Source organism: Mustela putorius, unplaced genomic scaffold, assembly GCF_011764305.1.
Source record: "Mustela putorius furo isolate JIRA1106 unplaced genomic scaffold, ASM1176430v1.1 tig00000698_pilon_pilon_pilon, whole genome shotgun sequence".
Lineage (NCBI taxonomy): Eukaryota > Metazoa > Chordata > Mammalia > Carnivora > Mustelidae > Mustela > Mustela putorius.
The window spans coordinates 3140970-3166475 of record NW_025421449.1 but is presented as its reverse complement, the minus strand read 5'-3'; the positions used below and the strand labels follow the sequence as shown (position 1 = coordinate 3166475).

Here is a 25506-nt window from a genome sequence, read left to right as displayed (position 1 = left end):
CCTTCAGCCTGGGGTCACATCAACTCAAGACCTCTAGTGGGCCAGCAAAGCCCCTTGAAGCTTCCGCAAGGCTGGGGTCAATGGTACAATGGCTGTGCCCCTACTTCCCCTGACCCCTGGCCCTAGCCACTGCCACCCCCACTCCATTTAGGAAGCCACTTCTCACTTACCAGTTTGTCCATTCAGATAAAAGCGCACAACACCTTCTCTGCGCCCACTTTTGTGCCAGGGATTCAGAAACCTCAGGCAGAGGCTCTGGTCCCCCAGAGGTCACAGTCTAGCTCAGGTGGGCAGGTATGCCCAGGTGCAGGTCAGCCGGTTGGCAACTTGAGTGAGAAAGCAGAAGAGAGTGTGAACAGCGAGGCCTGGAGAAGCTGGGGAAGCTCAGGACCCTTGGTGAAGGGGAAGGACTTGAGTTGAGCCCTGAGGGAGGGGGGAGGTGGGAGACGCCATCAGCGGCAACAGTGCGGGATGGGGGTGCATGAGTAGAGGACTGGGGAGGGGTACATGACTGTCCTGTGGACACCCAGGGCACAGGGACCTAGAGAGGGTGCAAAGTGGAGTGGTGCTGGAGCCTAGCTGGGGAGGGGCCCTAAGGATTTCCTATGGGATACCTACCAGATGCATACACGCATGCGTCTGTAGGGATGGGCCACCCCTGGTGTGTATCCCTGCAACTGTGCCCCGTGTGTGTGTGTGTGTGTGTGTGTGTGTGCGCGCGCGCGTGCGCATGCATGTGCACACACAGGTGCACACACAAGGGTTTTGCAGGTTCTGAGATCTACTGTCAAGAGGGCTCCAACCTGCCTGGCCCTTTACAAAAGTTAGATTTCATTCATTCACTCACTCATTCCACCGCCGGGAGTGCCTCGTACCTACCAGGCCCTGCTCTGGGCTAGAGGATGTTGGGGACAGGGGCTTGCACCCAGACAACTCAAAGGCGAGTGGATGCAGACACAACCTACGTTGCTTGTGTAGCCGCTAAGTTAGAAGCAATACCCTCTTCAGGCGGCAGGGCTGTACTAATCCTCTCCAGAGGGGCGCGGGAGGGAGTAGCAAGGAGGCGGGGTTGACAGGAACGCTTGGGCTGTCGCCTCCACCTAGAGGGCCAGGCGCCCTGTGAGTCAGCGGGAAGCCCCACCCACAGGCTCTCGGTGAGGCAGTTCCCCCCACGGCCCCCCGGGGGCGCTGTGGGAGAGGGGGGTGGGCCCTGGAGCCGCGGCTCCGGCACCCGGGCCCTCACTCTGCACTCACTCAGCCGGAGCTTTTCCGGCCAGCTGTGTGCCGCCGCTCCCGGAGCCCCAGGCGCTCCCCCTTCAAGCCCGCGGTCCCACTCCGGGCCCCGGGGCTCCAGACGCCGCCCGGCAGTGATATGGGCGTCCCCCTGGTCCCGGAGGCCAGCGGCCCGCGCTGCGGGCCTGTGCTTCTTGCTCTCTTCCTGGCTGCCTCCCGAGGTAAGGTCGGCAGGAGTCCTACCCGGGCGCTGGGGAGGAGCACTGGGACAACACGGCTAGGGAGGGGGGCGGAGGGGGAGCGGGACGCCCCCCTCTGCCTGCCCTGTCTCCTACTTGCTGGGACCGACTTGCAGGGGCCAGCGGCTGTCTGCCAAGTGCCTTGGCTGGGCGGTGGCACATCTGCATGTTCTGACAGCTGCCCGAGCTGCTGCCTGCCAACCCTTCTGTGCACAGAGAGCCCCGCGCAGGACTAGCTCCTGCAGGATGGGAGGTGGCCACGGTGGGGACAGCCCCAGCAGTTTCTTGTGCACCCTACAGGCTTCTGACACCTGTGGCATCTCCCTGCCCGTCCTGCCTCAGGGCTCCAGGATCTCACTGGGTGCAGGAGGTGTGATACTCTGTGTCCTGCTCCCTGGCGACACTCCTGGTTGAACCTTGGGGGGCATGGGTCCGTTCCCAGATGTGGGCGCCCATCTGGTCCTTATCCTGAGGGTCTGGTTGCTGGGAGTTGAGTGGTCAGCTGATTCCTGACATCCTAGCAAGGCTGCAGCTCAGGGACCGGTGTGGAGTCCTAGAGAGACTGTGGGCCACTTTCCTGGCTTGGCCATGAGCCCCATCTGGGTTCCGGGATTACTTATGGCATCCTTCTGGTCTCGGTTTCCTCAGCTCATGCTCAGAGGCCCTAAAACCAGGGAGGTGCCACTTTTTCCTCCCAAAGCCCAGACTGTCACAACCCCAAGTGGGAATCCTGGCTAGGACACGGGGGCACCAGAGCAGGGTGGGGAGGCGGGCGGAGGGCAGAGGTAGGGATGTCCATAGCCTGGCCCCTGGTTCTTGCGTGCACAACGCTGGAGCAGCTGTATTTCAAGGGAAGAGGGGGCCAGCAGGCAGCCTGTGAACCAAACATTGTGGGGAGAGCCCAGGGAAAGCTTGAATCATGAGAGGAGTCAGGGAGGCAGGGGGAAGGTTGGCACAAGGACCCAGTGGGCGGGTCAGAAGAAGAAAGGATGGGGAGCACAGGGCAGGAGCAAAAGGAGGGAGTTGAGAGAACCTGGAATATACCTCAGAAACAAACCGGGTGCCTGCAGGCAGCGTGTTATCTCAGTGCTGGGAGTCTGGCCTCTGATAAGGAGGAGGGAGCCTGCACCCCACACACGGAGCTGCCTAGCCCTGGCCTGGATTCTCCCAGGATGGGGGAGTCCGTCTTGGCACCAAGGCCATGCTTCATGGCAGGACATGGCTTCCAGAAGGGGCAGGGGATGGTGGCAGGCAGGAAGGCCAGCACCGTTCCCACCACAGAGCACCTGCCTTGCTTGCCCCTTTCTTCTCAAGTGAGCCCGAGAGGCCCTTCTGCTCGCTTGCCCCTTCCCCTACCCTCCCCTGGCCAGGCTGCCTTCTGTTCAGCAGCCCCAGTTTAGGAGAACTAAGGTGTAGGGGGCCTTCTTGCAGAGTAGCGGGTAGCAGAGAGGGTCACAGCCCTCACCCCGTATCATCTACTTAGCCAGAGGACGTCCCCTAGAGGTCTCGGCTACCCAGACAGCTTGGCACTCCAAAGGGACAGCTTCAGGCCCAGTTCAAGAGCTCGAAGTAGGTTTCCACTGAAGGGGGTCTTTCAGCTTTGAACTACTCTGGGACTCAATATTCTTAACTGTCATACGGGCACGCGAATGGACATTCACACTACCCAGGACAGTGTGTAATGAGGGGCTAACAGACGGGAAGCCTGGTCGCAGGCACGGTCAGGAGGATTGACCTGTGACTTGGAAAGACTTACTCGCTGGCCTGCGGAGGGGCAGGGTTGCCTTGGGCGGGATTGCTCAGGGTCAAAGCCTTCATGTCTGGGAGGGTGGGATGAGATGGCTGGTGCGGGTGTTTTCTAAGCTCCTGAGCCTGGGTCAGCACCAAGGAGCACGGAGGTGGTGAGCAGGTACTCAGGATCCCCCTTTCCTGGGCTTAGCTCAGGGTGAGATGGTGGAGGGAAGCACCTGGAGACCCCAAGGGTGGCAGACTCTTCTCCCCCTATATGCACTCCTAGGAGAAAGTTCTTGTCCTTACCATGGCCTTATAGGCTGACCTGGGAGGCCCGGACTCTGGGACTAGTGGATAGAGGGGCACTGAGGCTAGGGAGGGGAGACCCCATCTTCCCCTTCATGGTAAACACACTGCAGGGCCTTGTTGGGTAACCCAATGGCGCAAGCCTCTGACACAGCAAAGGTCAGCTCTTAGGAAATCCACTATCTTCTGTCCAGAACCCCTGGGGTGGCCCTTGAGGCTGGCCCATGGGCATGAGGGGGCAACGACCCAATGCCAGGGATGCCCAGCAATTCCAGCCCAGTACTTGCCCGGCTGGGTTGGTCTGTTTCCCCCCGCAAGCTGGATAAAGGTTCCCTGCCAGGGCCTGAGCTCCCTGGAACAGGTGGCTCGGGTGGGAGGGTCAGTTTTGGAAAGCTGAAAGAGGCCACCTATCCCTATATAGCCCTGTGTCCCTATAGGCCACATATGGGTCTTAGGCTCCAGCAGATCAAGGGAAGGAAGGAAGGAAGGGCTCCTCGGGGCCCATTTGCAGTTGACTTCAACCAGCACCAACTAAACCCCACATAGTGAGCTTAAGGCCCCCAGGTGTGGGCCTGCTACTCATCTAGGAGCAGCCTGCCTTCACTGGGGCACCCAGGGATTGGCAGCGCAGCTTTCTGAGGGACCCTCGGGTCCCCTTAGCAGCAGCACTGGCAGGCCCAAAGCCTCCGTGATGGCAGCCTATAATGGGAATGGTGAAGCAAGGGACCTGGGGTTGTGAGCCCCACAGTCTGGTCTCGGGAGTCAGTGGGATCTAGGTTCAAATCCCAAGATGGCCATTTACAGCTGTGGGCTGTCACTCAGCCTCTCTGAGCAAGTTCCTTCATCACTTCATCAATGGGGATGATGATGGCCCCTCCCTCCGCAGGCTGCGAGGAAGAGTCAGCGCACAGCCTGAGCACCATGCCTGGCCCCTGGTGGATGACATGGGGTGTTTAAGCTGTTGCTTGGCTTTCTGCAGCCACCTGCCATTGGCTCTCCATCTAAGTTCCCCGCTGGCTGGAGAGCCCAGGGTGTGGGAAGGCAGGACTGGTTTCCCTAGGACTGGACTCCAAGAATCCTGGAGGTCCCGCCAGGACCTACAGGCACTTAAAGTGTGAAATGTCCATGGAGGCGCCTGTAGATTCTCTTCAGTTCCCCAGAGATGGGAGACTTGGCAACTTCAAGGCAAGCCCAGCTCAGGGTTGGCCCGTCTAACTGGGATCTTTACATTTCGCAGGGTTGCTCCGGCCGCCCGTTCCCAGAGGGAAAGGCCGTGGCGGTTAGGTACCTGCGTCATGCGGTAATGAACTTTCTGTGCTCGGGCCTGAGCATACCCCGTCCTTTAACTGTTCTGCCTGGGATGCTCTTTCCCCTGGGCACCTGGGGTTGAACAGCAGAAGCTCTTCACTCCCTGTGGGACCCTGAACACACATTCCCTCTGAGCCACCGGCAGCCTGGGCGATGGGATGTCAGGGAGCCTGACTGCCCCCTTCGGAAGGGCAGCTCTGAGACAGTGCCCCCTGAGCTTCGGCCTTCTGCTCCTTACCTTTGGGACATGGGCAGCAGCATCTGCCTATCATATGTACTTGTTTTTCCCTTCAAATGGACTTTTTCTTTTACTTAAGTAGATTTTAGTTTAGTTTAGTTTAGTTTCGGGGAAACAGGCCCCCTGCCGAGCAGAGAGCTTGATTCCAGGACCCTGGGATCATGACCTGAGCCGAAGGCAGAGGCTTTAACCCACTGAGCCACCCAGGCGCCCCAAGTAAATAGATTTTAAAAGGAAACTTTCTCCCACTGCCACCAATGGAAAGCCAGTATCATTGCCATAAATAGACCCAAATCATGCAAGTACACAACAAGAAAACCAAATAAGGGTATTCAGTTCTAGCTGGAAACTATAGCCTGGGGAAGGCTCTGAGCCTGAAACCTGCTGTCCTTTGTTAAAAAAAAAAAAAAAAAAGGCAGTGGAGAAGGGAGGAGGGGATAACCTTTCTCGTTGTGATTCTATGGCATTTAATGCCATAAAACTAAAAGTAAAATTATGTTAGAGTCGCCATCGGCTCCTCCCCCACCACTGCAGGAGCCAACCCACCACTGTGGAAAGCAATAGCTGGTGGCAGGGGACAGGTCAGCTGCCCCTGGGGAAAAGAAAGAGAGCAGTGGTCTCCTTCTTAAAAGGTCAAGCCAGGGTCAGAGGGCCTCTCTGAGCCGCTTCCAGCCCCCAGTTCTCCCAACCCCTGTTGCCTTCCTCAAGTAAATACAGTGTCCAAGTAAATACGGTAGCTCCAGCTGGGTCCTCTCTTATGGTGGGGCCCACTAGTTATCCCAATAACCAAAGGCCAGGGGGTGGGGGGAGCGGGATGGGGGTAGGGGTAGTTGCGGGGAGGGAAAGAGGGAGAGAGCTTACAGCAAGCTGAGCCCTCACTGGCCAGGCCAGCTTTCCTCTGCAGGAAGGACATGGGCCCTCTGGTCCGTCCCAGGCTACCTCTACTGTGTCAGTGGCTACGGGCTGCCTGCACCGAGGGCAGGGCCCAGAGACTGGGACCTGGACCTTAGGAAGTCCTCACAGGCCCAGATGCTTGGGGGAAGCTGGCTGGAGCTGGTATTCTGGGCTGCACACAGGCCTGGGCGAGTCTGGGAAGGAGGCACCCAGAGAAGCATCCATTGGCGGGGCATCTGGCCAGCTGCCCAGGTCCTCTCCAGAGAGGCGTGCGGGCCTCCAGCCTCCAGCCCCGGATGCGCGGATGCTTTCCCAAGGTGCTGGAAGCCCCGCTTCCTCCAATAGAGCCTGGCTTCCCCTTCCCAGACTCCCTGGTCCGATGTGAATGGATACTTCCTGCGGGGGCAGGTATCAATAAACACATCTGAGATGCCCTTTGTCCTTGCCGACCACAGACCCCAGGCGGTGACCTGCCGGCTCCGCCCCTCGCACCGGGGGTCACTTCCTGGAACTCGGCACTGGCAGACTCGGTCCTGATTGCTCCTGGACTCTGTTTCCCTCTGTGCTCTGCTGCTTGCGAAAGACAGAACCAAGCCTTTCCCTACACCCTCCACAGACCCCCGCTGGGGGACAGGGCCTGGCCGGGAGCTGGAGACCAGTTCCACGCCTGTTTGGCACTCATTGGGAGGGTGAGGTCCTGGCCTTTTGCGGCTCACGCCGGGCCAGCAACAGCAGAGGGCTGGGGACTGTGGGATGTTTACTTACAAGCACTAGCAGCAGCTGGACAGAGTTCTGCTGTTTGGGTGCGGCCTCCCAGACCCGACTAATCAAGCTGGGGCCCCACCTCCAAAGGCTGGGGCGTCGCCTTGGCAACCGTGGGCTAAACTCGTGCCCAGTCAGGGAAAATACACAGGCCTCTCCACACCCACACACACACCCATCCCGTGCACACCCACAGGGTTTCGCGAGGTGCCTGCTGGGGGGGAAGAGTTGAAGTCATGAAAAATAGCACCCCGAGACGGAGCCAGCCAGGAGCCTCTCTCCACTGTGCCTGCCGGAACAGAAGCTTCTACAAGGGCCTGAGCCCGCCTTTGGCTGAGGGTCCCACCGCTGGGAAGTGGCAGGAGCGAGACTAGATTCTGCGCGGCCATCCCTCAGGGGTGGCCTCTCTGCCCTGGGCTTGGCTCATGGTAGGACCTTGGTACTTATTTGTGGAATGATGGCATGGTGTTTTCGGTTTAGATCCCAGGCAGAGCCAGGAAGACTGCCTGGAAGCTGCAGTCAGCCTGGGGTCAGTTCACTCTCTGACAGGTGTCAGCCCCACCCGCTGCAGGAGTTGTGGGGTGGGGGGCGGGGGCTCTTCCTTCCTGCAGTGCTAGCCTGTCCAAGCTGTGGGTTTCAGCTCAGCCACATAGGCTTGGGTGGTCTTGGTGAGGTTGTTTGACTTCTGGGTCTGCTTCCTCATCTTTTAAATGGGCACCTGGGTGGCTCAGTCGGTTAAGCATCTGCCTTTGGCTCAGGTTATGATCCCAGGGTCCTGGGATTGAGCCCTGAACCAGGGTCCTTGTTCAGGAGGCAGCCGGTTCCTCCCCCCACCCCCCCGTGCCTGCCATTCCCTGTGTTTGTGCTTGCTCTCTGTCTCTCTCTCTCACTTACTCTGTCAAGTAAATAAGTAAAATCTTTTTAAAAGAATAATAAAATAAAGAAATAAATAAAACGGGGATGATAATTCCTACTTCAGGGGATGTTTAGTGAGAGGAGTATAAAACGCTCAGCAAGTAAGTCCTAACATGTAAGTGGCCCATTTCTTGCTCCCTTCCTCTGCCCTAAGGAAACATAGCCCCTTCCTCCTGCCCCAGGCTCTCAGAACTGGAAAGGCCTAGGAACATGGGGAGTCTCTTGAGATGAGGAGAAGGTGCCAGAGAGAAGGGTAGGACCTGCCCAAGGGCACACAGCAAGGATGTGGCTAAGTGGGGATAGGGGCCCAGGGATCTGTAAGACCAAGGTTTTTATCCTGAGACCTGGAATTTTCCAGGTTCCTAGCAATCTTCCTCTGCCTCCTTACCCAGTGACAGCTGGGCTCCAAGAGCTGCGCAGTGACTGGGCTCAGGCCCAGGCCCAGGCCCAGGGTCATTTTCCTGTCTCACATGTTCTCGGCCGCCCTGGAGCTGAGGACTTTCCTCCCCAGCCTCTCTCCCCAATCTCTGACAATGACCCAGGTGTCCAAAAGGATCTGCTCCTGACAATAAACAACATCCTCCTGCCAAATAATTATAAATCCAGCTGTGCGATATAAATACCCCAGTAACACGTGTGCCCGTGCAGTTGCGGACAGAATGGGGGACGGGCATTATTTTCCCCAACTCTGTGCCTTTGGGCACACTCCCAAGGGCAGGCTGTCCTAGGTTTTGACCTGGCTTGAGTCTTAGACACCATAAGGGGATGACCCCCGCCGTCTCTGAACCCCTGACCAAGACAAGACCTTGGGAACCCTTGGTTCACTGCTGTCGGGCCCTTTTGTGAAATCGAATGCTGTCCCCCATCCCCCAAACCTGAATCCCACTGCAAGCTTCTCCTTTTTCTAAAAAGGGAAGAGGTCCTCTGGGGTGTGTTGGGTGTTGGGGATTGAGCAATGCTCCCCTCTCCATGCCTCCCGCCCCTTGCTCTTCTCCGCAATTCTGTGTCCCACCCTGGGTTTTCAAGGAAATGACCTCTAGGGCTGAAAATCTCTCCCCAGTGCTGTCCAGGCACTTTTGTGCTCACCCACCCCTTGCTTGGATCCTGAGGGCTGGAGCCGAGGCCCTGCTGGCAGCCCCAGGGCTGGGGTCCCACCGGAGGCCGGGGTGCTGCTTGCCCCCACCTGATCCGCCCCAGCCATAAGCTAGCCCCATCTACACCTCTGTCCACTCCGCAGCCCCCAGCCCCACCTGGCTCAGCTCTGTGCTCCACTTCCTGCTTCTGCTTCCACCCTGGCTCTGCCTGTCCCCCTGCAGCCATCTCAGACATGGCCCGGGGCCTCTACTGAGCCAGCACTTTCCCCCAGCCCCCAAGGTGTGTGTGATCGCAGTACATGCTGCTGGCTCTGGCTCTGGCTCCGGCCTTGGGTTCTCTGGGGGAGGATGTGGGGTTGGGAATAGGGAAGATGGGGCACGAGTTGAGAGAGGTGCTGGTGGGAGCTGCCACTGGCTGGGGCCTGTTGGGGAAGAGGGGAGCACAAGGCAGACAGCTCTTTGACCTTGCTCTCTGGGCAGGTTTTCGGTCTTCCTGGGGGTGCCTGTGAGGGTCCTTTCCCTGTCTACTATGCCTTTCATTTACTGGTACACATAGTTCTGTGGCCACAGTTGCCACCAAGGCCTGTGAGGGGGAATCCGAGTCACTTACTGTGATTTTCACTGAATTATTGAGCATCTCTGTGCCTCACATTTTCTCCTCAGTGGAAAAGGAATGAAAACAATGCTGATCTTATAGGGGTTGCTAAACATGCCCCTAAGGGAGTTGGCATAGCACAGGATACCTGCACTTTCTTCTTCTTCTAGTTCTAACTAGATCTGGCTTTACCTGAAGCCCCCCAGGCTCCAGGTTCTGAGTCCAAACAGACCCTCCCTCTGTGGCACTTTAGGAAAATCCCTTTCCCCTTTTGGGCCTCTACATTTCTGCCTGAAACAGAGACCAGCATCTTGCCAGCAAGTTGTGAAATATCTGCTTAGCTTGGCAAAGATTTTCCGTAGATCTGGGGCTCTCAGATTTAACTCCCTCTCACATGTGGGTGGAGTGAATGGAAGGATCTGTGTGTGTGTGTGTGTGTGTGTGTGTGTGCGCGCGCGCGTGCGCACGCGTGTATCTTCCTTACTTTCTAGGGGCCTAAAACACCACCTTGCAGATATATTCTTTGGGGCCATGATTTTGCTAACCCCCCATACTCTGCTTTGAATATGCAAGCCCTCCAGAATAGGATCCCAAGCTGTTGTTAAATCATTCACACCTTAGTGGGAAAGAGTTTGGAGTTGGCTTCTTCATTCCGTTCTGCAGAACTATTTTCACTCCAAGGAAATGTTTCTGGACTTGCCCAGATGGATGGGAGAGCTGTCTAGCTTCCCTGAAGCCAGCACCAAGTACTAGCAAAGCAATTTACGAGCACTTCATGTAAAGCATTTGTAATCCTTGCCTCAACTCTGGCAGGAAGATGTTTTCATTTCTGTTTGACGGGGAGAGTCTGAGCCTCAGAGTTTAAAGGACTCCCAGCTATTGGACTCCAACGCAGGCTTGTCCAGTTCTGAAGCTACACCAGGCTGCTTTCTTCTGGACTGGGCAAAGCTTTTAGCTCTGCTGGAGGTTCCCAGGCAGGGAGCCTCTAAAGGCAGGGAAGGGGGTGTGGGCAGGAGGAAGTGGCATTATCTTGATTCATACAGTGGTCATGGAAGAGACGTGCTGGTTTGGATTCTGCACGCATTTCCAAACTCCTTCCCTGACTTACGACAGCCTCTGAAATGCCAATTAAAATTAAAATACCACTAATGTATAATAACCATAGTGATCCTCCCTGTGTCTATAAAGGGCATTAGAACATACGTCCTGTGTTTTCAGCTTTCCATCACTCTGTCCTCTCACAGCCATGCACTGTGTCAATATTTTTCTCATTGCGCATGTGAGGAAGGGGGGCTCCCACAGCTAGATAGGAGCCGGGACTCTAGCCCCAGCATCCTCTTTTTAAGGGTCATCGCTTGGGGGGGATCAGCATGGTTAAGTGCTGGGGGACTGGGGTAGGATAAAGAGGACCAGGGGATGGCTTCATTTGCCTATTGGAGACAAAATGAACCAGGAAATATCTCTAAGAAGACTGGATGGCAGCGGGTACACAGATGAGGTGACCTCTCTTGATTGATCTCGCCCCAGCCCCGAGACACCTTGGGTTTTCCCGCCTCCTCGCCACCTGGCCCAGGGCACCCCCTCTACTTGCTGAAATCCTCTCTATCCATCAACCCCAAAGACACTTGCTCCTTCGAGAAGTCTCCTAACCGTCCCCAGGATGGCTAAGTCTTCCCTCCTCCAAGTACCCTGTAGGCTGGCACCAGTCTGCCCTTTAGCCTGTGGTTTACTTTGTCAGGAAGGCCTGCTTTGTCAATGTGGCAAGGCCCTCAGCTCCCAAGGGGAGGCCATGCGCTCAGCATCTGGGTGAGATGTAGCCCCTGGCCCAGGCCCTGCACACAGAAGATGCTCCAATACTGCTCCCTGATGAGGGGGTGGGAAGACCTGGCCAGCCCCAGGAGAAGGTAGGGCCCAAAGTGCTAATGGCCCCAGAAGGGTGGTCGAGGGCAAAGAGCTACTCTTCCCAAATAGCCTTCACGCTCCTCGTCCTGCTTCCCACCAGACCTCATGGGGCGTGGAGGTAGGAGCTGTCTGCGGCTGGTCACGGGCAGAGCCGCAGTGCCAGTGGCGGTGGTGTGGGGAGATAGACACGCTGGCTGGGCCCAGTCCACTGCCTGCCCAGAGCCTGTCTTGCACCTCATGCAGCTTCCCCGAGGACAGGGGAGTCCCTCACCTGGAGAAGCTCCTCCTCCCACACAGCCCGCGATGGAGTCAGGGTCAGGAGCTAAGGAAGAAGCTGAGGCCCAGGGAGGTCAGCTGACTGGCCTGGGGCCCGTCGCTGGGGAACCCACATCTTTGGAGCCCCAGGCCAAGGTTCCTCCTCACTCAGGGGGAACTGGGAGTGGTTCTGGTGCAGGCAGGAGACCGTCTCTTGTCTCTCTGAACAGGTCCGGCGGCAGCCTTCAAGGTGGCCACGCCATATTCCCTGTACATGTGCTCTGAGGGGCAGAATGTCAGCCTCACCTGCAGGATCGCGGGTCCCATGGCCAAAGGGCATGACGTGACCTATTACAAGACGTGGTACCGCAGCTCACGGGGCGAAGTGCAGGTGTGCTCAGAGCGCCGGCCCATCCGCAACCTCACGTTCCAGGACCTCCACCTTCACCACAGCGCCCACCAGGCCAACGCCAGCCAGGACCTGGCCCAGCGCCATGGGCTGGAGTCGGTCTCCGACCACCACGGCAACTTCTCTATCACCATATACAACCTGACCCTCACGGACAGCGGCCTCTACTGCTGCCTGGTGGTGGAGGTCAGACACCGCCACTCGGAGCACAGGGTCCACGGCGCCATGGAGCTGGTGGTGCAGACAGGTGAGGGCTCTTCTACGGGACTGCCAGGGCCGGTTGTGGGGGGCGGGGGCTGTGACCATTGGGATGGCGCGCTAGGCCTGGGCTGGAAAGTGAGCCGAGGTGACAATGCTACTCCGGGGCTGGGCTGCTAGGGACCAGGTGGTGTGACCATGTGTGATTCTGTGTCAGGAGGGGGGTGTGGTTCCAGAAGGGTGACATGGACACTCTAGGGATGTATATGGTGAGAAGAGGTGGTCATGGGGTATGGGGCTGCGTGTAAGCCTCTCTGGTTGGTGGGGTGTGACAGAGAGGGGGGTGTGCATGGTTCTGTCTGGTAAGAGAAGGTACCAACCTAGGATGGGAGGTACCGCTCAGGACAAGACGGTGGCCATGACATGTGACCTGGGGTGTGAGCCGATGAACACTTGTTGGGGAGTGACTCTGTGTGTGTGTGTGTGTGTGTGTGTGTGTGTGTGTGTGTCCCCAGGTGAGAGCATGTGAGGCAACGGGCCGGGTGCCCGCAGGTATCCACACACCGGGATATGAGAGTGAGCTGGGCACACCCAGCCGTGTGGTGAGAAAATGTGTCTCTGTGTGTGCGTGTGCTGGCTGTGACAGGCCCTCCTGACCTCAGGCCCACCTAACGCCCCTTCTCTTTGCTCCCACAGACAAAGCAGCATCGACGCAGTGCATCGCGTACCCACCATCGCCCAGGGAGAGTGAAAGTAAGGGACTGCCCTTTTGGCCCTTTGGGTTCTCTGTTCTTCTCTGCCCTCCTCTTGGACCCAGGCCCCACTCAGAACTCTGACCTCATCACCCCAAGCTCATGGCACCCCTGTTCTTCCTTTCCTGCTATTGCCCCTCCCTTTCACTGCCTCCTTCCCCAGAGCCATTGGGCTGAACTTCCCAGAAGCCCACTCCCCTTCCAAGGCTCAAAGCCCAGGGAAGCCGGCTCTTGGGGGTGGGGGTGGGTGCCCTGACAGTGGTCTCTGGCCAAGTGCCCTCCAGGACATGTGCCGAGTGCCACAGCTGTTTTCAGGGGACGCTGCTCTTGCCCACCTGCGTTCCGCCCCATAGAAGGCTGTGTGTGTAGGGGGTCCTCTTGGCTTGTTAAGACTTCCTTGTTCTGTGCACAGGGGAGAGAGGACAGAGAGACTGAGGGAGGGGAACAGAACTACCTTTCCTAGAGCTCTTCCGACATGCCAGGCGCCGTGCTCAGTCTTTACAAGTACTGGTATCCCCATGGAGTCTGATTAGAGCCCTCTGAAGCAGGCAGCACCACCTTCCCTTTCCATACATGGACAAGAAGCCCAGAGAGGGAACGTAACTTGCCCAAATTCACACAGCTGGGATGTGCTCACTTCACCTTCTTCCCAGCTTGAGGAACACAGAGGGCAGTGGATGGGAGGCAGTCAGCCCCCTGGTTCCGGCCCCGGGAGGCATCCTGTGGAAGAAGGCAGGCCACTGCTTGGAGGGATGTCTGGGCACTCAGAGGCCAGGGCAGAATGCCCAGCAACTTGGAGGCAGCAGGCAAAGGGGAGACGTCTCCATTCTTTGGAGAGGAGAGTGTCTTGGCTTCCAGAGCCTTCTATCCATCAGTATCTACAAGGCATCTAATGTGGACCAGCCCCGGCCCAGCCCCTGGAGATACAAGAGTGCAGACCTTCCCCCCCTGCCATGCACAAAGGTCATGCACAAAGACTGAGGGCAGCTAGAACTTCAGCCCCAGCAAAGCCCAGCTCAAAGGTTGTGATGACTTTCTCCTCCAACCACTCTTGCTTTAACCAACAAACAGCTTAGCCAGGGATAAAATTAGAACACACATTTCCATCTGAGCCAGACCCACATGGAACTAAGGAACTCTGGTTCAAGCCCCTGTTCCTGTGCACCGCAAACCTGATGTGTCGCCTCAGCACCAGGCCACCGCTGTCTTCACTTCCTCCCCAGGCAGCTCCCTGGTGAGGGTGGACGGCCGCGGGGGCCGAGCTTCACCTGGAGGGAGCCCATGAGTATTTACTTCCCCATTGCTCCTTCCACTCTGAGCAACCCTCCAGTCCCCCTTCTTCTTCCAGGAGCTCCCAGAGCTCCCTTACAGACTGTCCCCTCTGCCACTGCACACATTTCACTGGTGGGGAAACTGAGGCGCAGACAGGTACGGGGACTGTTCCCAGTCTCTCAGCCAGAGCACCCAGTTCTCAGTCACAAAGCCCAGGTGCTGGGCTGCCTTCCCCTCTCAACACCGATTTTCTGAAAATTAGTTTTACGAATTTAAGTCCTGGGGACAGACATTAGAGATGCCAGTGGGGACAATGAAGAAACAAGGTACAAAATAGAGGGAGCAGAGATTTGATTCACTTTTCCTAATTAAGACTCTAGAGAAGTAGCTGCTGGAATTAAGGAAACAGAAGTCAACCGGGAAAGCCTGGAATTCTGGCTGGTAAGAACCCAAGGCTGAAGCAGAACTTTGAACTTGATTGTCAAGAGTAGGTCAAGTTTCCTTTGCTGGACACCTGTACTCTTAGATGTTGACATTTGCCTTCCCCTCCAGGGATGCACAGCCTCACTCTGGCCCCTACTTCCCTGAGCTACTGTCCACAGTGACCTAGTTCCCCAAGGGCCAAAGGGGTGTGTTTACTTCTTTTTTTTTTTTTTAAAGATTTCATTTATTATTTATTTGACAGAGAGAGAAATCACAAGTAGGCAGAGAGTCAGGCAGAGAGAGAGAGAGAAGCAGGCTCCCGCCGAGCAAAGAGCCCGATGCGGGGCTCGATCCCAGGACACCGAGATCACGACCCGAGCCGAAGGCAGCGGCTCAATCCACTGAGCCACCCAGGCGCCCTACTTCTATCAGAACTGTTGAGGGCAGGGTGATGACTTTGCTGGTGACCTCTGGAGGCCCAGTCCCTTTCCAGACTCTTGGTTCTGGAGGTCTGAAGACTCTAGCTGTGGTGGAGTCTTGTCACTAAGGTAGACATGGTGTCTGAGGAAGAGGAACCCAGTTATCCTTTTGGGTAGGGTGTGGGGGTTTGGGGGCAGTACTTCCATTCTCCTGGTATCATGGGTCTGCTGAGAAATGGGAGCATGTGTGTCCCTTCCCCACTAACAGGGAGGCAATCCGTGTTACCCAAGAGGCTGAATATGGGATCAAAAACTCCAGTGTCCCCGAAGCCAGGGACCTGGGGAGGGTGGGGACCGTGGTGAGCAGCCAGCTGCCAGCCTGTAAGTGCAGTTCCAATTGCTGCATGCTTGAGGGGGGCCGGGGCTGCCACAGCCTCTCCATTTCCCAGCAAGGTCAGATAGATTTTATATTATATATTATATTATGTATACATAATATAATATATTATATATATTATATATTCCAGATTTTATAGAAACCCTCAATTTAAAAAAATGTTGCCTCCCTGCCTCAAAAAAAAAGAAAGAAAGAAATTATGTACCATGTGGGCCATGAGGGGATGGCAAGTACATGACAATAGACAGTGGGCACACATCTGTTGTCTAATTATTTGGAAACATTTGCCCAGTACCCCTGTGCTTAGTGGGCCTCAGGGCGGGCTGCTGGGTATTGCCCTCAGTGCTGCTGACCTTTGGAAAGACCCCAGTCCCTGCTCGCACAAAGACAGGTGCCCCACAGGTACCCTAGCCCTGGTGCCTGGTTGGCTGATGATGCTTCCAGCTAAGCGGCTCAGGGATTTTCTGTTCTCCCTGCAGCCCTGTCTCCTAATGGTCTCTTTGGGAAGTAAGAGGGGAGCTGGGCTAGGAAATCATCTGAAAGCCCAAGTCAGTCTGACGTTGGAGGAGGAGGGGAGAGAGGCTGAGGAAGTTGGTCTCCAAGGAGCCCCCGATTGTTGAGGGGCTGTGGTTTTTTCACTGAGCCCAGGGAAGGGGCCTGAGCAGGCTACCTCCTGCCAAGCAACCTCCTTGTCGCTCTACACAGCAGAATGTTTGGTTTGCTTTCATCCAACCCCCTCCTGGGGGAACCAGGCAGCCTGAAAAAACTCCCTCCTCCCCTCTCTTGCCTACCTACCTACCCACCTACCTACATACTCACCTACAGGGTACATGCAGGCTCTAGACAAGGGTGCACTGCGCAGCAGGGTAGGGTTGGGCAGAACTCCCCTCCAGCCTGCTGTGTAAGGGCCTCGCACCGTTCTCAGGGCTGGTCTGGCAGCTCTCTGCCAGTGCCTGGTCACCTTCCCAGTGAGCCTGGCTCTGGAAGGCTATCAAGCAGGACCCCTCACCCTCTCCTCCCCCATGCTTGTAGGAGGGGGTGGGGAGCTGGGGCGAGGCTGGGCTCTGCAGAAGAGCCCATAGCTTCTAGGGCAGGTGGACCCACAAAACTGTCCCCAGACTCCTGTCTCCCTGTCCTAACCTCAACTCTCAACCCAGATTGTAAGGAAACCAGATCCTGATCCCCTGGAGGGCCCACAGAGGGGGATCTCTGCCTGGGGACAGGAGTCAGGCCTGGAGTGGGGACAGGGATCCCCAGTGAGTAGCATCTAACCCCACTGAACATGGCTTAGTAGCAGTCTGGAGCCCTGCTCTGACGACTAAAGTAGAGCACTTTGCAACCCCCTTCTCAGTGCCCACCAGAAGGTCCTATGACAGGGAGTTAGAAATCCTTGAATGTCTGAATTACAGAATGTGTCTACTTTCACTACTCCACGTCAAACCGCAGCCTTGCTGAGATGTGCAGGGAACCTGCTTTAATGTGGACTTGAACTTGCTTTGTAATTAGCACAGCAACTTTTCCTGTACCAGTGGGTAGGTCTAAAGTGCCCGTAAACAGTTTGTTCTCTTCCGTGGTATGAACAAACCCCCGGAAAGCTTATTTACACCATCATGGTGTTTAGCAATACAATGAGATAAAAACAGCCTTTATTCCCAAATAAATAGTGCAAAGGCAACACTGGGATCACAACCCTTCCACCTTCCCCAAGCTTCCCTTGACGCTGTGACAAGGTATCCCAGCCCATATTTTGTATTTTGGGAAGAGCTGAAATCGGGAAGGAAATGCATTTACGCTGGTTGTGGTTCCGAGGGCACGTCTGTTCCCAGCTAAACTCCTGGCGTCAGCAGACAGGCTGAAACAAATGAAGCCTTCCATGCTGTTGGTGGGATGGTACCATGGAGGGCGATTAGACAGCCTGGAGGAAAACGCATGTACTCTTTGGCTTAGCACTTTCCCCGCTGGGAGTTTGCATGGGGGGGTGGTACTTTCCCAAGAGAGCAATGACACACATGCGAGGAGTCTGCGGCTACGTTATTAGTTACGGGGAGAAATCAAAGCAATCTGCATGTCTACCAGTGGGGGACTGTTTCCATAAATTCTGGGGTGAGCCCGGCGACAAGGTGCAAGGCAGAATGAGGTAGAGCTCTGTGCCATCCAGAGCTGTCCGTGGGCAATGGGACATGCTAAGTGGGCAAAGCGATTGTCATGAAAAGCAGCCATTTGCTGTGTACGCAGGGAACAAATCTGGGCCGCAGGCAAGGAAAGTGTGGACAGGGACTGCCTCTGCAGGGGGTCCCGGGGGAGGAGGAGCAGCAGGAGGAGGAGAGACAGCGAGAGAGGGAACACAAGCAGGGAGAGTGGGAGAGGGAGAAGCAGGCCTCCTGCTGAGCAGAGAGCTCAATGTAGGGCTCAATCCCAGGACCCTGAGACCATGACCTGAACCTAAGGCAGACGCTTTAATGACTGAGCCACCCAGGTGCCCCAGGAGAAAACTCTTAAATATATTTTAACATATATGTATACACACACACACACACACACGTATGTATATATATATATATATATATATATATATATATATACACACACACACATATATATAAAATATATATATATATTAATTTAGAAAGTCTAAAATTTTAAAACGCTTGGTAAGGATTCACATTTTTCTAGTTCTCACCCGCATCTCCCCTGGTGACTTGTATGTGTGTGAGATCACTTCCAAAAGCTGTGTCCAGAGCTAAGGGGTCTCTTGGGATGAGTAGGGCTTTTGTTCATTTTGATGTTTTTTTTCTCCTTATTGTTACAATGTATATAACATAAGATTAGCATTTCAACCACTGTTAAGTGTGCCATTAATTCTCACCGTGTGGTGCAACCATCACAGCTATGTATTTCCAAACGTTTTTCACCACTTGGGTTCCTTCTGACCTTGAATGTCAGGACACAGGGTCTGTGAAGGACTTGCTTTCCCTTTCCAGGAAACAACCTGTGGCCCAGGGCAGCTGAGCTGTCCCCAGGGGCCTGCCTGGGATGAAGACCCCGCCCTCTCTTTCCCAGAGCTGCCTTTGCTCTAAGCACCTGGCCTCTTCTCTGTGTGCCCTGGGCCCATGTGGGCAGGCGGCATGGGGCTCTTTTTGAAAGGGGATCCCTAGGCCTTCTCTGCCTCTGCAGGTCACTAAGGGTCTGGCTGCAGTGCCTGGGTAAAGCTGGGTCCCCCTGCTGCCTGGAACTTTCCTCCCTGGGCTTCAGTCTCCCCTCAGGAGAAATGGAGAAAATGGAGTCTCACTGTGGCTCTCTTTCCCCTCACAGGCATCACAGCTGCTGCCCTGGCTACCGGCGCCTGCATCGTGGGCATCCTCTGCCTTCCCCTCATCCTGCTCCTGGTCTACAGGCAAAGGCAGGTGGCCTCCAACCGCCGTGAGTATCCCCGCCTGCCTGGCTGGGGGGTGGTGAGAGTGCAAGCGATGCCCCCCAGCCCGCAGCCCGGCCCCTGGGATCAGCAAAGGCAAGAGGCAGGCACATTTCCTCTCTGTTCCAGAGATGGAAGCTGCTTGAGTCCCTGCAAGGAGAATGGTGGAGAGAGGAGGGGACCCACGTGTGCCATTTGGGGGGCCTGAGTGCCCACCAGCCTCAAGTGGTCCTGGCTTGGCACTCAGTAAATGTCTATTGACTGAATGAATAGTCACACAGAGTGGTTCAAACTGGTTTATAAAATTGCTGTCCCCCGAGATCCTTTGCGGATCTGCTTTAAGGTAGGGGTAGGCTTGTTTTGTAACCGGCATTGTAACTGCTGGGACAAAAACGACCTTTGGATGACCAGAACTGGAAGGGATCCTGGAGATCACTTAATTCAGTTATTTCCTCATGGAGCTGAGAAACCTGAGCTTACTAGTGGGGTTAAATCATTAACCGAGTGTTCTTGAAGTACATAGGTGGCAGCGCTAGGACTTAAGCCCAGAGCTCTCCACTCAGGCTCTTCCCCAGGAGTATAATCCCACCAGATCATCAGAATGCTCACTGGCATGAATATCCTGGCCACAACCCCTGCCTGGGAAGGATGCCGTGCTAGGTCCCGTGCCAAGGATGTTATATGCCTTCTCTCCTAACGATGCGACAACTTGGTCCTCCAATTGTTCCTCCTTGACAACTGAGTAAATTGAGGCACAGAGAGGTTCAGTAACTCACCAAGGGACCCTCACAGTGAGTCAGCGGCGGAGCCAGGCTTCAGGTCATGGCCACAAATACCGTTTCATCCTCCTTTGTGGTACAGTGGCCCTTGCCCTTCCTCTGACCCCACCCTTGAACCTGGGCTAGCCTGAGTCCTCCAGGAGCAGGAGGGTAGGGAGGCCTCTGCTCTGGCCCTTGCGTCACCTCTCCTGCCTCTTCCCCTCTGGCCGGTTGCAGAAGGTAGTAGAGAGAGAGCTGCTCTTTTGGCAGGTGGCTTTTGGCTCACACCCAATTTCCTCTGGCTGGACTGTAACACCTGCACTGCCCTCTCTCCTGGGGGCCCAACCTGGAGCCCCCACAGTGGCTCACTCAGTGGCTGTGGTCACCTTTCCCTTACTCTCAGGACATCCACACTCCTTTCACAAAACCCGCCATAGCCTACTGCCAGAAATACCTGAGGTTGGGGATGTGGGGGGGTCAAGGGCTTGGAGCAGAAAGAAGAACCCAGGGGCTCAAGCAGGGAGAGTCATCACTGTGGAGCAGCCATGAGCTCGTGTTCATCTGTGCAGTGTTTTCACGCAGGTGAGGAAGGGATGAGGTAGGTACACTCAGCTGGTACACGAGCTGAGGTACACTCAGCTCCCAGTAAAGAGCTCCCAGTGCTGCACGCATCCTCTGAAACTAAACGGACCCTGATTCTGTGACGTGCAACTGCTTACAGCTCCTTATCCCCAAATTAAATTAAATATATGCAGTAACAAGAAGGTGTCAATAATTTATCTTCTAATAAAAGTATTTTGGGGGCACCTGGATGTCTCAGTGGGTTAAGGCCTCTCTACCTTCCGCTCAGGTCGTGATCCTGGGGTCCTGGGATCGAGCCCCAAATCGGGCTCTCTGCTTGGCGGGGAGCCTGCTTCCTCCCCCCTCTCTCTCTGCCTGCCTCTCGGCCTACTTATGATCTCTCTCTCTCTCTGTAAAATAAATAAATAAATAAATAATCGGAAAAAAAAAAAGTATTTTGGAGGCCAGTTGGCTCACCCCTTTCCAAAAAAAAAAAAAAAAAAAAAAAAAAGAAAGAAAGAAAAAATGAGTTATAGGATCAGAGTCTTCGAGACAGACCCAAGAGATGATGGAAGAGAAAAGAGAAACCACATGCAAAATGGAGAGGGAGGGGAGATATGGGTCCTTTTCTCATCTAGTCTTGTGAGAAGTGCTGCTGCTGGAATTATGGGAACAGAAGTCACTCTGAAACACCAGGAGTTTGGCTGCAGGAGGGAGGCTAAGCGCCCAGATGGGGCAGTGCAGGGAGGGAGGGGACAGGGAGTGTGTGTCGGTGGCTGCAGGCAGGGCGCTGGCTCTGAGAGCATACACAGGGAGGAAGAGAGAAAGGGCTGGGAGCACTGAGGCAGGCAGCCTCCTGCAGAGGCTGATCGGTGTGGAAACCAACCCGGTTTCAGATGGAGATTGAGTTTCCTAGCTCTCAAGTGGGTCCAGAAACCCACCCCCTCAATGGGTGGAGAGAATGAGCCCAGGGAACGCTGGGCACCTGCCCAAAGCCCGATGCACAGAGCCGCCTGCTAAACGGTAGCCATGATTCCTTGCAAGAGCAGAGATTTTAGGAACCTTTGTGCAACTTCCCGTGCGTTCCGTGTGTGCCCCTCCCGCCCACGTTTCCCCACAGTGACCGTCGTGGAGCTCTTGCAAATGAGAAGTGTACAAGGAGCCGCAAGGAAGAGGGAAGTAGGGCCACGGCTTCTGGTTGGGGGCCTGTTTGGGGGTGGGGAATCCTGGGAGTGGGACAGAGCGGCAGCACCTTGGAGGAGCATCAGAAAGTGGCGGAATGGCTGAGAAGTCAGGGGGTCTCAGGCCCCTATGGCTCCCCTGAGAGCTGTCACTGCTACATCCACCCTCTAGGTAATGTGGAGGACGGGTCAGAAAGTTCCAGTTAGGGACTCCAGTTAGGGACTAAGTTCATGGCCCTCCTGCTCAGTAAGTTATGGCGACAGACCAGAGTGTGGCAAGTATCCAAATAGGAAATAGCAAATTCAGGAGTGAGGCCTTTACCTGATACTTAAATCAAAGGTCTCGTAACACCTAATGAAGCCATAGGAGAAAGCATTGGTTGCCTTTGGCCTCCTGGTGACAAGCGTCGTCTCCTATACTTATGAAATGCAGCCCGAGTTTCATTTATCACCAGTTAACACAAGGCTCACCAAGGCCTTGCGTGCAGGGCAAACACTGCCATGTGGGCCTCCTGAACCAGCAGAAGGCGGATCCAGGGCTGAGCGTGGTCCAGCCTGGCCATGCTCCTGTTCCTCGAAGGGCATCTGGCAGCGGGGACAGGGATGCTGTCTAGGGAAGCCTCTCCTTTGTGACTAGCTTCTCTGTCTGTATGTTCCCAGGTGCCCAGGAGCTGGTGCGGATGGACAGGTAAGGCCCCTGGAGATCTTCAAGTCTGGCAAGCTCTCTCTCTCCCTGTCTCTTCCCGGGCCTGCGGCTCTGTTGGGCATGGTCTACACTCAGACCATAACTGGACTTAATGTGGGGGTGGGGGGGTCACTCTTTGCCTGGACTGGACTCCTCTTCACCAGGTTCCTTTCCCCGCTCACCCTGCTGATAACTTGTCCTAGGACAGGGCTCAGAACACAGACGAGGCCTTCCGGGTCCTCCCCAGGCCCTGGGTCAGCTGTCAAGGAGGAGAGCTGTGCAGAAGGCTCCTGTGCAGCCCTCCATGGCACAACTGCTTAGCGAAGGGTCTGCCATCTGCCACTGAGGCCTACACATCTGTGCTCTCCTTGCCACTGCCCCCCACCCAGTAGGCTGAGCTCTAACACTGCTGGGATGAGCCCGGCACCTTCCTTCAGGCCCAGCGTCAGCTGACCAGGCTGGGGGAGGAGGAGGAAGCAGCTAAACTGGGGACAGACACTGAAACATGCAAAGGGGGAATGGCACACCCCCCAAAGGGGGATGACCTCCCTGCAGAGCACTCCAAGGAGAAAGCCATTAGGCTGCCACAGGCCACCAGGGCAGAGGCTGGCCAGGGGCTCCTAGTGGGGCAGCGGGCAGGGCCCATGGTCGCTGGGAGAATGTGTGTTGGTGTGCTCGGTGCAGGAAGCGGCCATGGAGGCTGGCAAGGCTGGGGGCGGTATCCTCAGGCATGAGCCCCACTCGGGAACTTGGTCCAGTTACTTCTACCAGCAAACCCAGAGTGCCTCTAGGTGTTTGAAAGAGATGATTTTCTAGACAGGTCGAAGGAGATCCTACCAGTGATCCTGCCAGGATCTCAGAGTTGGTGGCGAGGTAGTCCCGCTGCCAAGCAGGAAGAGGGAGAACCCTGCTCCCCACACCATACTATAAGCATTCAACCCTAATGCCGTCATCTCTATTGACCAAAGAGAAACCCGTCACAGGTTCCCAAATCTGGTGTCCTGAGCATGTCTCTGACCCCAGGCTTCCCGGCTGCACCCAGGGCGGACGGCCAAGTAATGAATAGGACGCTGCCTTGAGCTCAGGGGAGATGGGTGTAAGCCATGCCCTTTTCTCTCTGACCCTGGCTCCTCCCTTCCTGCGGGAAGAGGGTACAGAGATCTGGGCTGTGAAGGCAGGGGCGGGGAGGGAAGCAGAGGAGTCGGGCAGGCAGGAGGGCAGAGGCCCAAACCTGGGCAGCGCAACGGACTGAGCCAGCTCTCCTTTCCTAGCGGCAACACGCAAGGACTCGAAAATCCTGGCTTTGAGGCCTCCCCATCCTCCCAGACCATGCCAGAGGCCAAAGCCAGGTCTCCACTGTCCTACATGGCTCAGCGGCAGCCTTCAGAGTCCGGGCGGCACCTACTCTCCGAGCCAGGCACTCCTCTGTCTCCACCAGGCCCTGGGGATGTCTTCTTCCCAACCCTCGGTAAGTGTAGTCCAACAACCCACCCCTGCAGGGCACAACAGCCTGCAAGGTCATGACCTCCCCATGGCCTGCCTGCAGGGCAGCAGCCTCACTCCCCTTGTGAGGCCTTACAGCCTCCCCGTGTGGGCTTAGGGGGTGAAGGATCGAGAAGCTCCCCATTCATTCTACTTCTCCTTTCGTTTGCAGAACCCGTGCCTGACTCCCCAAACTCTGAGGCCATCTAGACCAACTGGGGCCGGCGGGCAACTGTGGCTGGGCCTGGGGCAGGTGCATCTGAGGCAGAGCCGACCTTCTTGAGTGGTCCCTTAGCCTTGACGCTGGTCCTGGTTTCCTCCCTCCTGACCTGAGCCCAGACTCTCTGAGATACCTCTGATGGCCAAACCCTCAACTCCTCTGGGTGCTACAGGGCAGAAGGGAGAAGGGGTTGGATGGCTCAGCCCCTGTCTCAAAAGATGGTGGGGTGCTGGGACCCCACCCCAGAGACCTGAACTTTACCAGCTACAAATGCCAAATGGCTTACATCTGAGAAGTTCAAGAGTTTCCAGCCTATGGCAGCTTCTATCCCTGGGACATGAACTTTGTGACCAGACAGCCCTCATGGGACAAGATGGGCACTGGACAGAACTCCTCTCCCCTCTTCCCCACACAGTGCCATCCTCCCAGGAACTGAGACCCAGGACACGATGTGGAAAGACTCCTCCTCAGTGTGCTAGAGCTAGCTTTCCTGACCTCGCCTGAGGCTGCTCCTCTATCAGACTCCCACTCTGTGAGCCCGGAGCTCTGAGGCTGGGCCTGCCTGCCCCCAGGGGACATGGGAGCCTTTCCCACCTGTCTGCTCCCAGCAACCTCTCCCAGTAGCTGTCTGCTGGTTAAACAAAAATGGGCTCCTGCTGCTTGCCCTCTGGTCCCCAGAGTTCACTGGCCAGGGTCCCCGAAACAGGAAGTGCACCCCGAGGCACAGTGGCCACTGTGGGCCAACTGGGATCTTGGGCAATGGGGGCCAGGCCAGAGGTTGCAGTACCCACCGCAGAGGCGGTGAGGGAGAGCATGGGGAGCCTGCTGGGAAGGTGAGTGGCTCCACCTCTTCCCCTCCCCCCTCCACTGTGCAGTGTGCTTGGTACAGAAGGTGACCACACACTGTATTGTCCCAACTGTGACCCTCCCTCCAGTGGAAAGAGGAGGTGTTATTTAAAAACTCCACGGGCAGCAAGTGCAAAGCCTGTGAAAAAACTGTAGGAGATGGGCTTGCATCCCTGCTCTGCTTCCAGGAGTGCCCAGGAGCTGCCCCCCATCTCCTCCACCTCCCCCGCCCTGTCTTTGGTCTTCCATTCCACTTAATCTGAGCTGAGTCTCCACTGCAGAGGGACCCTGTGGGGTGGGGGTGTACATAGAAGGGTCTGGGGCCCTGTGCTCCATCTCCTGCTTCCAGCCATGTCCTGGATTTGTTTTTATACACCATGTGCAAGGGAATGCTTTGTGGAATTTTGATTAAAGTGTTTTAAGACACAGAGAGGAGTGGGGGGGGGGGCTCTGCATACTCTGGGGTGGGAACAGGGAATGGGGTGGGGGGGCGAGGGGAAGGGATGAGTTTGAGTGGGTAGGGCCCAGGCAGTGCACGGAGGAGGGCGTTTAGCTGCTGTGGGCTCTGCTGAGCTGGACCCTGGGGCGCAAAGCTGGGACTTCAGGCCGGCGGGAGGGCCCAGCAGGCAGAGAGAGCCCTCTGGATGGCCTGAAGAGGTGGGGGACAGGAATTGGGGGAGGAAGAATGCAGCTCTGGGCTCTCTGGGAGCAGTGAGCCCCCAGGCCTGCAGCTAGAACCAGGGAGGTCCCCTGGATACACGGCATTGCTTCTGAGCTCTCCGTTAGGCCTGAGGGCATGGGCAGTGTTGGTGTCCTGCTATGCCAGGGCGGGGGCTGGAGGGTTGGCCTTGAGGAAAGAGTGGGCCTGGGCCTGGAGATTGCACCGACACCCGAAGTGGCCAGGACACCAAAATCCCGGTTCTTGCTCTGTTCCGGGGGTTCTTCTTCTATTCCATCGGCTCCCTGGACACTCAGTGCCGGCTGCCATAGAAAGAGGGTGCTGTTCTAACAGCTCTTGA

At 56.2% G+C, this 25506-nt stretch overlaps 2 protein-coding genes across 8 annotated transcripts in view; one reads left to right on the top strand and one right to left on the bottom strand.

The window, feature by feature from the left end:
* The window catches only part of CDH23 (cadherin related 23), a 350388-nt gene that overhangs the window by 39613 nt on the left and 285269 nt on the right, over window positions 1–25506 (bottom strand). Inside the window, exon 1 of one of the 7 annotated variants that reach the window (XM_045083461.1) lies at window positions 6715–6758. The exons of the other annotated variants lie outside the window; for them this stretch is intronic. The gene's annotated coding sequence lies outside the window, so the exon portion shown is untranslated. Of the gene's footprint in view, window positions 1–6714; window positions 6759–25506 lie in introns of those variants that run through there. 7 annotated transcript variants of the gene reach the window in all.
* On the top strand, window positions 1127–24025 carry VSIR (V-set immunoregulatory receptor). The gene is made up of 7 exons (XM_004769494.3): window positions 1127–1454; window positions 11703–12128; window positions 12776–12832; window positions 18655–18762; window positions 21915–21942; window positions 23211–23407; window positions 23594–24025. Exons 1-7 carry the CDS (start codon window positions 1373–1375, stop codon window positions 23629–23631), a joined length of 936 nt encoding a protein of 311 aa, XP_004769551.1. The 5' UTR covers window positions 1127–1372; the 3' UTR covers window positions 23632–24025.